The sequence below is a fragment of the Aethalodelphis obliquidens genome, unplaced genomic scaffold (genome assembly GCF_003676395.1).
Source record: "Aethalodelphis obliquidens isolate GAN/ISIS:26980383/991018 unplaced genomic scaffold, ASM367639v1 scaffold4, whole genome shotgun sequence".
NCBI classification, from domain to species: Eukaryota; Metazoa; Chordata; class Mammalia; order Artiodactyla; family Delphinidae; genus Aethalodelphis; species Aethalodelphis obliquidens.
Genome location: NW_020837948.1, coordinates 58,459,394 through 58,477,042, shown reverse-complemented (window position 1 = coordinate 58,477,042; position 17,649 = coordinate 58,459,394). Strand labels below are relative to the sequence as shown.

At 35.9% G+C, this 17,649-nt stretch overlaps 1 protein-coding gene across 3 annotated transcripts in view; it reads right to left on the bottom strand.

The window, feature by feature from the left end:
* The window catches only part of ANKRD31 (ankyrin repeat domain 31), a 133,140-nt gene that overhangs the window by 38,118 nt on the left and 77,373 nt on the right, over positions 1-17,649 (bottom strand). For all 3 annotated transcript variants that reach the window (XM_027100814.1, XM_027100813.1, XM_027100811.1), the window contains exons 18-20: positions 14,424-14,586; positions 12,220-12,335; positions 8,348-8,435 (exon numbers count right to left, since the gene is read on the bottom strand). In XM_027100814.1, coding sequence (XP_026956615.1) covers positions 8,348-8,435; positions 12,220-12,335; positions 14,424-14,586 — 367 coding nt within the window. The remainder of the gene's footprint in view (positions 1-8,347; positions 8,436-12,219; positions 12,336-14,423; positions 14,587-17,649) is intronic.

Sequence of the window (17,649 nt, the reverse complement as noted above, 5' to 3'; positions counted from 1 at the left end):
CCTTACCTCTCCTCCCCTAAAGGGGCAATGAGACCAAAAATAGGGATCATGATTAGAATAGTCATGGTGATAACAGAATCATGGTTATAACAGAATAAAATTAAGTTACAAAGCCTGGGGGTGGGGAGGGGAGGAAAGTTTCTAATCTTAGAAGCATTAAAAGAAACAGCAAAGAGGCTGATACATTCTACTATACAGAATTTGAGAATTTCTGTATTTAAGCACACACTAACATGTTATGAATAAAAAGACAGTTAAGGGGTGAAAAAAGTATTTGCAGCAGTTATGGCAGAAAAGGGGTCAATAACTTGATTATATAAAATGGCTCCAATTTATTAACAAACAGGAACAGTCAGTTCATGAAACAGAAAATAAAACTAGTGAAAAAGTACCACTAATAAAATCAATAAGGCAGATGAAAATACAATGCATATTTTTTATTAAATTAGTAAAAAATTTTTTTCTGTAAAATTATTTAAAATGAAAATACTGAGGCTATTAGCAGCGTGAAGGCAAACAAACATGAATGTGTGTTGGCAGAAGTACAAATTATTATGTAATACTTTAGGAAATCAATTTATCAATATGAACCAATAGATTTTATAATGTTTATATATTTTTGACCCAATAATTTCAATTATGTTAATTTTTCCTAAGAAGATAATCCTAAATCCAGAAAAAACTATGTGTTGTAGTGTAATAGCAAAAAATTATAAAAATCTAAATGCTCAACAAAAAGGGGAAAATTAAGTAAACCATGGAACATTTATTGAACATTTACTATGTAACCACTAAGAATGATGACTATGACAAAAAAGAATGTAAAAACAGCACATCTAGCACACCTACCAAAAAAGATATCCTACATCCAAAGACAAAGAAACCACAATGAGACAGTAGGAAGGGCACAATCGTGATAAAATCAAATCCCATACCCGCCAGGTGGGCAACCCACAAACTGTAAAATAATTATACCACAGAAGTTCTCCCAAAGGAGTGAAAGTTCTGAGCCCCATATCAGGCTCCCCAGCCTGGGGGTTTGGCAATGGGAGGAGGAGGCCCCAGAGAATCTGGCTTTGAAGGCCAGCAGGGTTTGATCGCAGGAATTCCACAGCACTGCGGGAAACAGAAACTCCACTCTTGGAGGGTGCACACAAGGTCTCATGTGCACCAGGACCCAGGGAAAAAAGCAATGACTTCATTTTAGCCTGGGCCAGACCTACCTGCTAGTATTGGAGGGTCTCCTGCAGAGGTGGGGGGTGGCTGTGCCTCACTGCAGGGACAAAGACACTGGTGGCAGTAGTTCTGGGTAGTACTCATTGGCTTGAGCCCTCCTGGAGGGCACCATTTTCTCACCAAGACCTGGCCCCACCCAACAGCCTATGGGCTCCAGTGCTGGGACATCTTGGGCCAAACAACCAACAGGACAGGAAGACAGCTCCACCCATCAGCAGACAGGCTACTTAAAGTTTCCTGAGTACACAGCTGCTGGCTAAACACACCCCTTGACATGGCCCGCCCACCAGAGGGACAACACCCAGCTCCACCCACCAGTGGGCAGGAAGCAGTCCCTCCCACCAGGAAGCCTGCACAAGCCTCTTATACAGCCTCATCCACTGGGCGTTGGGGTGGGGGCAGAACAGAAGAAGCAAAAAGAACTATAACCCTTCAGCCAGCAGAATGGAAACAGCAATCTCAGAAAGTTAAGACAAAATGAGACAGCAAAGGAATATGTCCCAGATGAAGGAACAAGATAAAACACCAGAAGAACAACTAAGTGAAGTGGAAATGGGCAATCCATCTGAAAAAGAATTCAGAGTAATGATAGTAAAGACGATCCAAGACTTTGAAAAAATAATGTAGGCAAGGATCGAGAAGATACAAGAAATGTTTAACAAAGACCTAGAAGAATTAAAGAACAAACAAAAAGAGGTGAAAAGTACAATAACTGAAATAAAAAATACACTAGAAGGAATCAATAGCAGAATAACTGAGGCAGAAGAACGGATAAGTGAGCTGGAAGCCAGATGGTGGAAATCACTGCTGCAAAACAGAATAAAGAAAAAAGAATGAAAGAAATGAAGACAGCCTAAGAGACCTCTGGAACAACACTAAATGCACCAACGTTCGTTCACATTACAGGGGTCTCAGAAGGAGAAGAGAGAGAGGAAGGACTTGAGAAAATATTTAAAGAGATAATAGCTGAAAACTTCCCTAACATGGGAAAGGAAATAGTCACCCAAGTCCAGGAAGCACAGATAATCCCAGGCAGGATAAACCCGAAGAGAAACATGGTGAGACACATAGTAATCAAATTGACAAAAATTAAAAACAAAGACAAAATATTAAAAGCTACAAGGGAAAAACAACAAATAACGTACAAGGGAATTCCCATAAGGTTATCAGCTGCTTTCTCAGCAGAAAACCTGCAGGCCAGAAGGGAGTGGCACAAAATACTTAAAGTGATAAAAGGAGAGAACCTACAACCAAGAATACTCTATCCAGCAAGGCTCTCATTCAGATTTGATGGAGAAATCAAAAGCTTTACAGACAAGCAAAAGCTAAGAGAATTCAGCACCATCATACCAGCTTTGCAACAAATGCTTAAGGAACTTCTCTAGGTGGAAAAGAAAAGGACACAACTAGAAATGAGAAAATGATGAATGGAAAAGCTCACCAGTAAAGGCAAACATATAGTAAAGGTAGGAAATCATCCACACACAAATATGATATCAAAACCAGCAATCGTGAGGAGAGTACAAATTCAGGATACTGGAAATGCATTTGAAATTAAAAAAACAGCATTTAAAACAATCTTGTATATGTATATAGACTGCTATATTAGAACCTCATGGTAACCACAAACCAAAAATCTACAATAGGTACACAAACACAAAAGAAAAAGAAATCCAAACACAACACTAAAGTTAATCATCAAATCACAAGAGAAGAGAACAAAAGAGTAAGGGAGAAAAAAGACCTAGAAAACCAAATCTGAAACAATGAATAAAATGGCAATAGGAACATACATGTTGATAATTATCTTAAATTAAAATGGATTAAATGGCCCAACCAAAAGACATAAACTGGCTGAATGGATACAAAAACAAGACCCAAATATATGCTGTCTACAAGAGACCCACTTCAGGTCTAGGGACATACAGACTGAAAGTGAGGGGATGGAAAAAGGTATTCCATGCAAATGGAAATCAAATGAAAGCTGGAGTAGCAATACTCATATCAGACAAAATAGACTTTAAAATAAAGACTGTCACAAGAGACAAAAAAGGACACTACATAATGATCAAGGGATCAATCCAAGAAGAAGATATAACAATTGTAAATATATATGTACCCAACATAGGAGCACCTCAATATACAAGGCAAATACTAACAGCCATAAAAGGAGCAACTGACAATTACACAATAATAGTGGGGGACTTTAACACTCCACTTTCGTCAATGAACAGATCATCCAGACAGAAAATCAGTAAGAAAACACAGGCCTTAGATGACACATTAGACCAGATGGACTTAGTTGATATTTACGGAGCATTCCATCCAAAAGCAGCAGAATACACATTCTTCTCAAGTGCACATGGAACATTCTCCAGGACTGATCACATGCTGGGCCACAAAGTGAGCCTTGGTAAACTTAAGAAAATGGAAATCCTATCAAGCATCTTTTCTGACCACAACACTATGAGATTAGAAATCAACTACAAGAAAAAAACTGTAAAAAACACAAAACATGTGGAAGCTAAACAATATACTACTAAACAACCAATGGATCACTGAAGAAATCAAAGAGGAAATAGAAAAATACCTAGAGACAAATGAAAACAAAAGCACGATGATCCAAAACCTATGGGACACAGCAAAAGCAGTTCTAAGAGGGAAGGTTATAGCAATACAATCTTACCTCAGGAAACAAGAAAAATCTCAAATAAACAACCTAGGCTTACACCTAAAGCAATTAGGGAAAGAAGAAAAAACAAAACTCAAAGTTAGTAGAAGGAAAGAAATCATAAAGATCTGAGCAGAAATAAATGAAATAGAGATGAAGAAAACAATAGAAAAGATCAATGAAACTAAAAAGTTCTTTAAAAAGATAAACAAAACTGATAAACCTTTAGCTGAACTGATCAAGAAAAAAAGGGAAAGGGCTCAAATCAATAAAATTAGAAATATAAAAGGAGAAGTTACGATGGACACCCCAGAGATACAAAGGATCACAAAAGACTACTACAATAAACTATATGCCAATAAAATGGACAACCTAGAAGAAATGGACAAATTCTTAGAAAGGTACAATCTCCCAAGACTGAACCAGGAAGAAACAGAAAATACGAACAGACCAATCACAAGTACTGAAATTGAAACTGTGATTTAAAAGCTCCCAACAAACAAAAGTCCAGGACCAGATGGCTTCACAGGCAAATTCTATCAAACATTTAGAGACGAGTTAACACCCACCCTCTGAAACTATTCTAAAAAATTGCAGAGGAATGAACACTCCCAAACTCATTCTGTGAGGACACTATCACCCTGATACCAAAACCAGACAAAGACAGCACAAAAAGAAAGAAAATTACTGGCCAATATCACTGATGAACATAGATGTAAAAATCCTCAACAAAATACTAGCCAATTGAATCCAACAATACATTAAAAGGATCATACACCATGATCAAGTGAGATTTGTCCCAGGGATGCAAGGATTTTTAAAATAACCACAAATCAACCAGTGTGATACAACACCACATCAACAAATTGAAGAATAAATGATCATCTCAGCAGATGCAGAAAAAGCTGGACAAAATTCAACACCCATTTATGATAAAAACTCTCCAGAAAGTGGGCAGAGAGGGAACATTCATCAACATAATAAAGACCATATATGACAAACCTACAGCTAGCATCATACTCAATGGGGAAAAGCTGAAAGCATTTCCTCTAAGATCGGGAACAAGACAAGGATGTCCACTCTCATCACTTTTATTCAACATAGTATTGGAAGTCCTAGCCACAGCAATCAAAGAAGAAAAAGAAATAAAAGGAATCCAAACTGGAAAAGAAGAAATAAAACTGTCACTGTCTGCAGATGACATGATACTACACAACATTTCTATACACTAACAATGAAAGATCAGAAAGAGAAATTAAAGAAACAATCCCATTTACCATCACATCAAAAAGAATAAAATACCTAGGAATAAACCTACCTAAGGAGGCAAAAGGCCTGTACTCTGAAAACTGTAAGACGCTGATAAAAGAAATCAAAGATGACACAAACAGATGGAAAGATATACCATGTTCTTGGATTGGAAGAATCAGTATTGTCAACATGACTATACAACCCAAGGCAATCTACAGATTCAATGAAATCCCTATCAAATTACCAATGGCATTTTTCACAGAACTAGAACAATGGAGACATAAAAGACCCCGAATAGCCAAAGTGACCTTGAGAAAGAAAAATGGAGCTGGAGGAATCAGGCTCCCTGACTTCAGACTATACTACAAAGCTACGCTCATCAAAACAGTATGGTACTGGTACAAAAACAGAAATATAGATCAATGGAAAAAGACAGAAAGCCCAGAAATAAACCCACACTCCTACGGTCAATTAATCTAAGACAAAGAAGGCAAGACTATACAGTGGAGAAAAGACAGTCTCTTCAATAAATGGTTCTGGGAAAACTGGACAGCTACATGTAAAAAAATGAAATTAGAACATTCTTTAACACCATAAAGATAAAATAACTCAAAATGGATTAAAGACCTAAATGTAAGACTTGATACTATAAAACTCTTAGAGGAAAACACAGGCAGAACACTCTTTGATATAAATCGCAGCATTATCTTTTTAGATCCATCTCCTAGAGTAATGGAAATAAAAACTTTGACATGTATGTTCCTATTGCCATTTTATTCATTGTTTCAGATTTGGTTTTCTAGGTCTTTTTTCCTCCCTTACTCTTTTGTTCTCTTCTCTTGTGATTTGATGATTAAACAAATGGGGCCTAATTAAATTCAAAAGCTTCTGCACAGCAAAGGAAACCATAAACAAAACAAAAATTCACAGAATGGGAGAAAATATTTGCAAATGATGTGACCGAAAAGGGATTAATCTTCAAAATTTACAAACAGCTCATGAGGCTCTATATCAAAAAATAACCCAATCAAAAAATGGGCAGAATAACTAAATAAAAAGAACATTTCTCCAAAGTATATATACAGATGGCCAAGAGGCACATGAAAAGAGATGGTCAATATTGCTAATTATTAGAGAAATGCAAATCACATCTACAATGAGACATCACCTCACACCAGTCAGAATGGCCATCACCAGAAAGTGTACAAACAATAAATGCTGGAGAGGGTGTGAAGAAAAGAGAATCCTCCTACACTGTTGGTGGGAATGTAAATTGGTGCAGCCACTAAGGAGAACAGTACTGAGGTTCCTTAAAAAACTAAAAATAGAGCTACCATATGATACAGCAATCCCACTCATGGGCATATATCTGGAGAAAACCATGGTTCAAAGGGATACACGCAACCCAATATTCACTGCAGTGCTGTGTACAATAGCCAAGACATGGCAGCAACCTAAATGTCCGACAGATGAATGATAAAGAAGATGTGGTACATATATACAATGGAATATTACTCAGCCATTAAAAAGAATGAAATAATGCCGCCATTTGCAGCAACGTGGATGGAGCTGGAGATTATCATACTAAGTGAAGTTAGATAGAGAAAGACAAATATCATATGATATCGCTTATATGTGGAATCTAAAAAAAATGATACAAATGAACTTATTTACAATACAGAAAAAGACTCACAGACTTAGAGAACAAACTTATGGTTACCAGTGGGAGAGGGTGGGGGAGAGGGATACACTGGGAGTTTGGGATTGACATATACACACTGCTATATTTAAAACAGATAACCAACAAGGACCTACTGTATAGCACAGGGAACTCTGCTCAATATTCTGTAATAGCCTAAATAGGAAAGGAACTTGAAAAAGAATAGATATGTGTATATGTATAACTGAATCACTATGCTATATATCTGAAACTAACACAACATTGTTAATCAACTATACTCCAATATGAAATAAAAATTAAAAAAATAATAAAGTAGCATATGGGAGAAAAAATTAAATATAGACCATCCATTGTTTAATTAATAATATCTAATACATTATTTCTCACACATCTAATATATTATTTCTGGTAATGCCTTAAATGTTTGAAATTTTGTGAGTTTCAACTGTAAAATTCAGATGTTTTAGTAAATTAATGCCAAAAAAGACGAAGAAAAAAGGTTATAAATCAAGGATCTTCCCAAGCTGTCTGATTTTATCTCAAAGGGTACTTTTATCTTATGAGCACAATATGGGAAATTTCATGCAGGATAAAAGAAGCAAACAAACAAGTCTTCAAATAAATCCTACTCAGGACAAATAATAATTTGGCTTATGGCTTAGTAATTATTATCAAATTGCAACACGACAAACATGGAATGTATTGTCAAGTCACAAATGATTCAGAACTGGCTCCCTCTGACATGAAGTTTTTCTAGTGCATTTGAAGATGTGTAATTATATTTTTAAAAATTCTTCCTAATGAAACACCAGTAGCATAACCATTTTATAAAGAGAAACTTGCCCTAAATACTTCCATGAGAAGATACTTAGTCTACTCAATAACTTAGAATTAATTTGAGAATTTATTATCACTTTTAAAAAATGATTTCATTTTATATTATTTTACTTTGGTTTCAAGGGATATCATACTCCTGCAAACAGTGAAGTCCAAAATTAAGGTACTGACAGTACTGTACTCCCTCTGAAGGCTCTAGGGGAGGAAACTTCCTTGCCTCTTCTAGTCTCTGGTGGCTCCAGGCATTCCTTGGCTTGTGGTTGCATCACTCCAGTCTCTGCCTCCATCTTCACATAGCCTTCTCCTTCTCTCTGTGTCTCTTTCTTGTGTGTCTCTTACATGCACACCTATCACTGGATTTAGAGCCCACTTGGAAAATCCAAGATAAATCTCATTTCAAGATCTCTAATTATATCTGTAAAGACTCTCCCCCCTGCAAAAAAAGTCACATTCACAGATTCTGGGGCTTAGAATGTGGACATATTTTGGAGGGAGGGCACCTTCAACCCCACTGCACTCCTATTTTGAATTCTACTAAAAGTTAATTTGGCCTGTTCTTGAACTTTATAAAAATGGAATCATACTTGTACCCCACCCCCCAAAAAAGAAGATGAGATAGCAATACCTTGGATGAATGAAATAATCAGACTTGAGTATGAGTATATATTTACCTGCATCTTCAGGGGTTCTTATTTCAAACGCTAACAAATTTTCTTGTTTTTCTTCTAAATCTTGTAGAACGGCACTGATGGTCTGATGCTATCAGATAAAATATTAAAAACTTCATTACAAGAAGTAGATGTTTTTCTCTGATATGCAACTGACAAATGCACAGTAAAAGTGCTAAAGAAAGTGACACTAAAAATGCTCATTTCCCTTTATGTTCCAAATGTACTCAGGCTTTGTTTAAACTTAATTGTATATATATTACATATTTGGGGAAAAATTAAACATAAATGTATCTTGATTTATGTAGCAGATCTGCTCCAGGAAAACAGAATGTAAGAGTAGCAAGCATACAAAGAATCACAATTTCTCAATGACTTCTGTTATAGGCATAGGAGAAAAAGAACACTCAGCACATAATATTTAAAGACAATATATATGCAACAAGTTCACTTTAAGGCTTTATGACTATCATTGTACACTACTGAAATTTCACACACAGTCTTACAAATACTAAACACTCTCAAAAACTCACAAAGGGGATTTAAAACCACTTCTTTATATACTTGTCAGTATTAATATTCCTGACTCAAATGCCTTCTACATATTCTGCCCAGAACTTTCTCTTTCTTATCAGAGATGGAATTGTGGAGTGGACTCTGGAACTGGACTGCTTGGGTTTGAATTCCGGCTTCATCTCTTCCTAGCTGGGTGACTACAGAAAGTTAATTATCCTCTCCTTGTCTGAACTGAGTAACACATATAAACTGTTTAGGACAGTGTCAGCACAAAGTAAAAGTTCTATAAATACTGCTTATTATTATTATATTAAACCAATCTCACACACAAAACCCCTGACTAATCTAATCCATACTGATTTCTTCTTTCTCAGAATTACTTAAGAATTTTAGTGCTACAGAAATTAGCATTAACATGTGTAATGTCTTATATATTACATTTCCTCCATCAAAACAATGAGATCTTGTAGGCTGGAGCATGGCTTTCATATGTGTACAGGTTTCCACACTGCTGGATATACAGTTGTTGCTCAATAAATGACAACTGATGGACTGACTCGTACTATGTATCCTTTAATACATTCTCAAAACACATTCATTTTTAAAAGATGTATGTCCTCAAAGCCTTGTGAAGTACGTTGCTCGAAAGTTTTACTTTGGTGCCCACAAGGGATATGGAAAATGCACATAATAAAACCATCCAGTTATGTGGAAAAGTAAACTAAAGGTCTAAATTTGTGACCAGACTAAGCCTCTACCTACAGGTTGGGATAAAGAAAACATCTTTTGGTGCTGACTTCTCCTTCTGTTTTGTCTCATATTGTAGATGCACTCAGTCTTGTCCACCATGGGCCATAACTTTTCACTCCATACCAGCTCCACATTTTACCATGGAGGGCCCAGTAAAACTTTCCCTCCAAGATCCCCCTTCTTAGTCTTTCATTACTATTTGTTTATCTTACCAAAAACAAAAAACAAGAAAAACCACTCCTAACCTAGGATCTGTCTTTGGAATAAGCAACTTATAGACAGTTTACACTCTACTTACTGTAAAGCTTCACTAAGATTTTATTCCAGATTTACAACTTTTACTATGGCAGGATCATCTTTGCCTCTGACATCTCTTTTATAATTTTGAATATTAAAAATAAAACATAGTGGTTAAGAGCACAGGCTCTGGAGTCAGATTGCCTGGAGTTTAATTCTGCCATTGCTACTTAATAGAAATGTAATTCTGGATTGTTACTTACCCTCTCTTACTTTAGCTTATCTGTAATGAGGAAGGTAATGATATTAATAGAAACTACCTAGAAGAATTATTATAAGGACTAAATGAGTTAATATAAAGCACTTAGAGGAGAGCTTACCATATAATAAATACTCGGTGAATGCAAACTATTATCATTATTATTTTTTATTACTTCTGTACTCATTCTATATGGAGGTAGAGAAGGAGGCTGCCTACACATGCTGTGATCTGAAGGTGTTAGAAGGTAGCACCAAACTAAAATCATCTCATTTCCTTTGCACCTGGCCATAGAGTCGCCCCCCCCCCCATCCTCAGTTTGGTTTGGAAATTTCAACATTCAAAAACAATTTTACATTTACAAAAGACAAACCCTTGATGATTTTAATGTCTGCATATTTAAGTTTCTTTTTCTTTTTTTTAAAGTTGGTTTTCATTAAACTCCTATATCTCCACTATACTCCTCTGTGGCTCAGCATCTAAAATGATATACATTATTCTGAAGCAAATACCCATATAGTTAATAACAATAGGGTGATTTTTCCATAATGTTTTAATCTTTACATGAAAATATACCTTAAAGATACTAATGGTCAATATGGTGAACTGAGCTGATACACAAGGACTCCAGTCTACTCCAAACAGTTGGAAAAACACATTAGACAAAATACAATAAACTTTAACCACCTGTCCCCAGCTAAGATTGGAAAAAGAAAGAGAAATAAAATGAAGTTAGTAGCAGCCCATGAGGGATCTGGAACAAACATAGATATTAGGGATTAGGGTCCTACAAAGGAACAGAAGATAAGGCCTCAGGGCCACAGGAAGAAGGAGTTAGAATGGAGTCCCCTCATAAAGCTAGTGACCTTAAGTGGGTGTCCTTTAGCTTAAATAAGGATTAGAAAAAATTCTACTTGACACCCACCCAAGGCTTTGGGTAGAAAATCAGTGATCAAAGGCTATTGCCCAGAATATAGTGCAGAGAATTAAAGAGATGGAAAATATGAAAAAGACATATGGAGACTGGTCTAACAGCCATCTAAATATGAGTTCCAAAAAAGGAGATACTGAGAATGGGACAGAGGTAATATTCAAAGATATAAGGGCTGAGAGTTTCCAATATACAAATGAGAAATGTGTCTTCAGATTAAAGGAGCATGCCTAGTCCTTAGAATAATTAATTAAAAACACATCCACATTTAGACATAACCTAGTGAAACTGCAGAATATAAAAGAAAAATCTTAAAATCTGTAAGCTTAAAAGACATTACCTACAAGGGAATGACAATTAGATTGACAATTAACTTTTCATTCATTACAAGAGATACCAGGAACAATGTAAAATATTTTTTAAATGCTGAGGTAAATACAATTTAGTTTGAATACCATTCAAAATATTTAAGGTATAAAACAGTTGATTAATCATAGTTTAGGTTCAATGAATAATATTTTCTCCTCTACACTAACAAAAAATATGTAAGGGAAATCTAATCAACATACATAGTCTTATTCAAAATATTTCATTGAGGATGCTACTTTGCTTAAGAAGTTAGTGTCTAGTAAGCTGTATGTTTTAATTAAACTAAGAATATCCATTTTATATATTTATATATGTATGACTACTATGGGTTTTTTTTTTTCAAAAAATATACGTTTACGTGAGGGATTTCACATATAGCAAACACTGTCACTATAAACCATGTGGGATCCACGTTGGTTAAACCAGGTTTCTTTTCTCTTCTCTGTCTGGGTTCCAGGGTCTTTTCTACCTAGTATGTATCTTAGATACTTTTTGGAAGTGGGTGGGTGAAGACACGCTATGACAGTGGCACTGTCTGTCAGATAAGAAGTAGCCAAAAAACGCAATCTAGGTGTAAAGGATAGCAGCTAAACTATAATTCTGTGTTCAATGCAGATAATGGAGAGTTAACTATATACCATATTTTCTTGGTTCATTCTGTTCAATTATGCTGCATTATTTTCTTATGACAAAAAACATTTTCAACCTGTATGTCCTTAAAATGGAAAGAGTGCTGCCAACAGCCAATGGCTGGCTGGCCCAAAGAATGGCATTTTCTAGGCTGAAGAACAAAAGGATTTCAACTTCACTCACCATGGCGAGGTTTTCTTTTGTTTTTTCTTGGTGTGAAATAGAACGTGTATCAACAGTTTTGCAGTCATCACAAAAACACTGTTTATGTCTTTTTGCCTGGATAGCAGGAATTTTTACTTTAAAACATAAAATTAGAAAATATAAGAATGTGTAAAAATTTAGCATCATTTTATCAATTGTAATGGTGACAGGAATGGGAAGGATAAAGTAAGTCTATAATTACTATGATATCTTAATGTTGGTCAGCACCTCATTATTTATTATCAATTGACTAACTACAGCTAACATTTGCTGAATACTTATCACATGCTGGACATTGAATTCTTTTCCTGAATCATCTTATTTAATCTTCATATGAGCCCATGAGGTAGGTAATTAATTACATCTATTTTACAGAAGAGGAACGTGAAGCTTAGAGGGATTCAAGAAGTTGCCTAAAGTTACATAGCTAGTACTGAAACCAGATCTGACTTCAAGTCCATGCTCTTAAATACTATGACTATAATTCACTGTCTCCGTAAAATTCTCTCTGAACCTTCTCCCATTTTGGATTCTCTTTCTCCATATATGGGTACCCTATACCCCTCATTCTGCTGGGGAACCTGATGAAGGAAAGGTATATACAAGAAACAACAGAAAAGTGGGAATAGATATAGCACTTTTTAACAAGAGTGCCCAATAACTCCAAATATGGCTTTGAAGAGGGAAAGAGACATACCTGGGGCTTTAAGAAAGTCCCTGACCCTATGGACTTAGCATATGGTAGCAGGCAAAGAAAAGAAGATTTGTGTATCAGTCTCTTGACTTTGACCTACATGTGATCTAGCTCACTAGTAAAATAGGACACAATGATTATCCTTGCCTCTCACCAATCATATCAGTAATAATGATTCCTCCCTTGAAAACAAACAGTTGGTAAGGACTGTGGTAGGCTGGGGGAAAAGTGAGTCACGGGTTTTCTCTTCCCAATATTCTCCCTCATAGAGAGGACAGATAAGTTCCCGGCTTTCTTCTTCTATGAGTCAAGGCTCAAGCATGAAGGAAAAGGAAGAACAATTCTCTCTCCTCAACATTCCCAAAATTGTGTTTAACTGCCTGTTTTCTGGTTATCTCCTCACAAGACTGGAAGCTCTTCTTGGGCAAGTGCCTGGTTTGTATAGCAGGTGCTCAACAATTGTACGTTTTCTCAATTAGTGTTCACTAAATGCTTCTTTTTTTTTTTTTTTAACACATCCATCACCTGACATTGTTACCGTGTGTGTGTTGGTGAGAACATTTAAGATTTACTCTCTTGGCAAATTTTAAGTATACAATTTATTATTATAAACTATAATCATCATCTTATATATTAGCTCCCCAGAACTAATTCATCTTATAAGTGAAAGTTTGTATTCTTTGACCAACATTTTCCCATCTCCCCCCCATCACCCCCTCCCCCAAGCCCTTGGCAACCACCATTCAACTACCTACCTGGTTCTTTAAGCTTGACTTTTTTAGGTTCCACATATAAGTGACGTCTTAAAGAGTTTGCCTTTCTGTGTCTTTCTATGCTTATTTCACTTAGCATAACATCCTCCAGGTTCACCCATGTTGCCACAAATGGCAGGATTAAATGCTTATTTCTTATAGATAACTCATTATATTATTTAAGTGCAAACTACTGCTAAAAATGGTTCACAAAATTTTACCTATATATTCCCTTGAAATATTCTTTCCATTGTAATATATTACACATACACTCACATACATATATAAGCATAATATATTTGCTTAACAAATTCATATTCTAGCATTAGAAAGTTTGTCTTGAAAAGTTGGCATCATTACAAATTTTGAAGTAATGGAATATTAGTTTCAAAGACTTTAGTATGTCATTCTTTTCCAGCCCCACTACAAGTAAACCAATCTGCATAGTTTCAGTGACATCTCTATCTCAGATCCAATGTTACGAGAGATTAATGTTTGTTTAATGAATATGTTTTGTTTCAACATATAATCCCAATACAACAGGATCATATAATCTATAAATTAAACCAAGTTTGGAAATGCTATTTCTAAAAATAAATGATGCTTTTCAAGAGTTTAATAAACATACAAAACATTTATCCCTAGTTATGAAATAATTTACACAAATCTTAAGATTTTCTTTTTCTAAGCAGAGGTACACACCCTTATAAAATAGCAAGCACCACTGACATACATACCAGTGACTACAGCATTACTCTCATCTCTATTGTCAGTCTCAATAGCACCATAAGATTTTAGCAGCTCTTTCATGTTTTTATCATCTGCTTCATCCAAAGCAGTCTTCTGCTTTTGATCCTTTTGATTAGGGTTTGCTCCATGTTGTAGTAGAATCTCAGCTGCCTAAAAGGTATTTTTCCAAAGTTATCTCTACAGATACCTAAGATCAATAATTCCTGCTTTCATTACAAGACACCACTATCAAGTATTAAAAGTTATCAAAAAAAGTTTTCAAACTCTGACCAAGAAAATCTTGATTAAATTTGATATGACAACTGTAAACTGCTCCACTGATTTGGCCTGATCTGTCCTCACAGAAGAACCAAACACCATGACATGAAAGTACCAGATATGCTGCCTTCACGGCTGAAGAGGCAGACTTTGGGAGACTGATGTGCAAAAGGATTTACTCTATCTCTTTAACACAGCCCTTTGTCCTCCCCTAAACTGCTGGAAGATAGGGTGGAGAAGGGAGGAGGGATCATTTCAGGATTATATTAAATTATACACTGTATTATAAATTGCCATCAGACATAGTTGAATAAAGTTTCATTTGAACTATATTTCAGGTATGTTACTTGTTTAGGAGGTTTTATAAGCTAGCCTGGGAACCTAATGTCCATTCTAATATTTTCTATGCAAATGTTTCCTAAATAGATGACATATTCACAGAATGTTAATAAGATTAAAGAGAAACAGAAATAATCTACTCCAACCCCACCTTTTAAAGAAGAGAAAACTGAGGTCAAAGATAAATGTTGTGACATTTTGGGGGCAAAAGTTTCTAATATAAATAATGCTTCCCTGAATAACTCAAATAACTCAAATTTGTGTTTAAAAAATTTGAATAACTCAAAGTTGTGTATTAGAAGTTTATAAGTCATCAAAGTTAAAGACTGTCACTAATTAGTTGACAGTATAAGCCAACTAGTAAAAAACAATCAGTGATTCCATCTGCACAAGGCAAATGACTCAAACCACTGAAAAATCTTTTGTTTAGGAAAAATGGTCAGTATTTTGTTAAAGTAAAGATATGCATATGTGCTAGTAGCTTTTCTCTTTCAACTTGTGTCCAGGTATGGAAAAGCAGAAAAACTTAGGAGCAAATGGGCCAGTAGAAGTAATAAGGATAGCTCCTTATTTGTTCTATCAGCCTATTTGTTTTAAAGTCAAGCATACAAAATTCACTCCTGCTACTTACTATCTATGTCCTTGGGCAAGTTATATACCATCAGAACCTCATTTCTCTCACCTATGAGGCTTAAATGTGAACCCGTGTAAAGTATTTGGCACATGGCGGGGCTTAAGGAAAACACTCCCCTATTTAGCCCTGTGTAATCTCCAGCCTGCTGGCTCTTTGCTTAACCTCATGTAGTTTCCTTACCCACATCTGTAGATCAGCCAAGGAATTGAGGGGGTTCCCCTTTAAATCTCTGGAGAATTCTTTCTGTGCAGATATATTGTCTGGTATTTTGCCCCATAAATTTCAGCTGTTGGAGTTTAAAACTCCAAACAACCTTCTCAACTCATTGAGATCATAAGGCTATTTGCTTTCTTCCTCCCTAGGCTTCTGCCTGAAAACTCCTCCTAGTCCATGAGGTGGGGCAATCATACGGTTAGTCTCATGTTTCCATCCTGTCAGGGATCACTGCCCTCTGCTGCATGTTGTCTAATGTCTCAAAACTGTTATTTCATATATTTTGCTCACTTTTCTAGTTTTTAAGGTGGGAGGAAATATCTTACCCCTGCTATCCCATCTTGTACAAAAGTGGGTACCCATTCCCCCCACATTTTATCTTTTAAAAAAATCTCTTATTCTTCTTTTCCTTATCTTTTTATTCTCCACATTTTACAATGTAGAATACATGACCATCTTGGAAGATAACTTAAAAAAGAAATTAAGATTTTTTTTTAATTGAAAGTTGAAAAAGAAAATAAGATGTTGAATAATTTTGCATGTAGTCATGCCAGAGAGAAAATTAGGAATTAAATATACAGGGTGTTATAGAATTGATATTTAGTAGGTCTACAGTACCATATATTTACCTTTCTTGCTCCCCCTTATTAATCTTTCTAGATCATCTATCAATATCCTACCTCAAAATAAAGAAATAGGGACAAAAGGGGAGAAAGTGAGTCAGAAATAAAATGAGTTAATGATAGAAGAACTGTCACATGGAGGGAAAGTTAATGAAGATATGAAGAAAGATGCTGGCAATATATCAGTATCAAAGGAATTAAAATATCATTAAAAATACTACCTCCTTCTTTTTAAATAGAATATTTCTCCTTAAAGTAAAGGCAACAGAGATGTGGAAGGTTATTCCAAAAGCAAACTTGTCTTTATCACCACTTAGGTAAAAGAACGTCAGTAATTCTCTAGATCAAGCAATAGCAAACTATGGCCCATGGGCCAAATCCAGTCTGCTGCCTGACTTTGTAAATTAAGTTGTATTGGCACACAGTCAAACCCACTCATTTACATGTTGTCTAGGGTTGCTTTTGCACTAGAACAGCAGTTGAGTAGTTTCAACAGAGACTGTGTGGCCCGGAAAACCTAAACTGTTGATTAGCCCTCTGTAGGAAATATTTACCAATCCTTGCTCTAGACCAGAGCTGTTCAACAGAGTTTTCTGTTATGATGGAAATGTCCTTAGCTATACTGTCTAATATGGGAGCCACTGCCACATGTAGCTATTGAGTACTTCAAATGTGGCTAATGCAACTGAAGAATTGAAACTTTCAAAAAAAATTTTATTTATTTATTTTGGCTGCTCTGGGTCTTAGTTGCGGCACTAGGATTCTTTGTTGCCGCAGGCTGGACCTTCACTGCAGCGTGTGGGATCTTTTAGTTGTGGCATGAGGACTCTTAGTCGCGGCATGCAAACTCTTAGTTGTGGCATGCATGCGGGATCTAGTTCCCTGACAAGGAATCAAACCCAGGCCCCCTGCATTGGGAGGGCAGAATCTTAACCCACTGGACCGCCAGAGAAGTCCCTGAATTTTCTTTTTAAGATTTTTTTTTTGATGCGGACCATTTTAAAAGTCTTTATTGAGTTTGTTACAATATTGCTTCTGTTTTATGTTTTGGATTTTTGGCCACAAGGCATGTGGGATCTTAGCTCCCCGACCAGGGATCAAACCCTGCAACCCCTACATTGGAAGGTGAAGTCTTAACCACTGGAC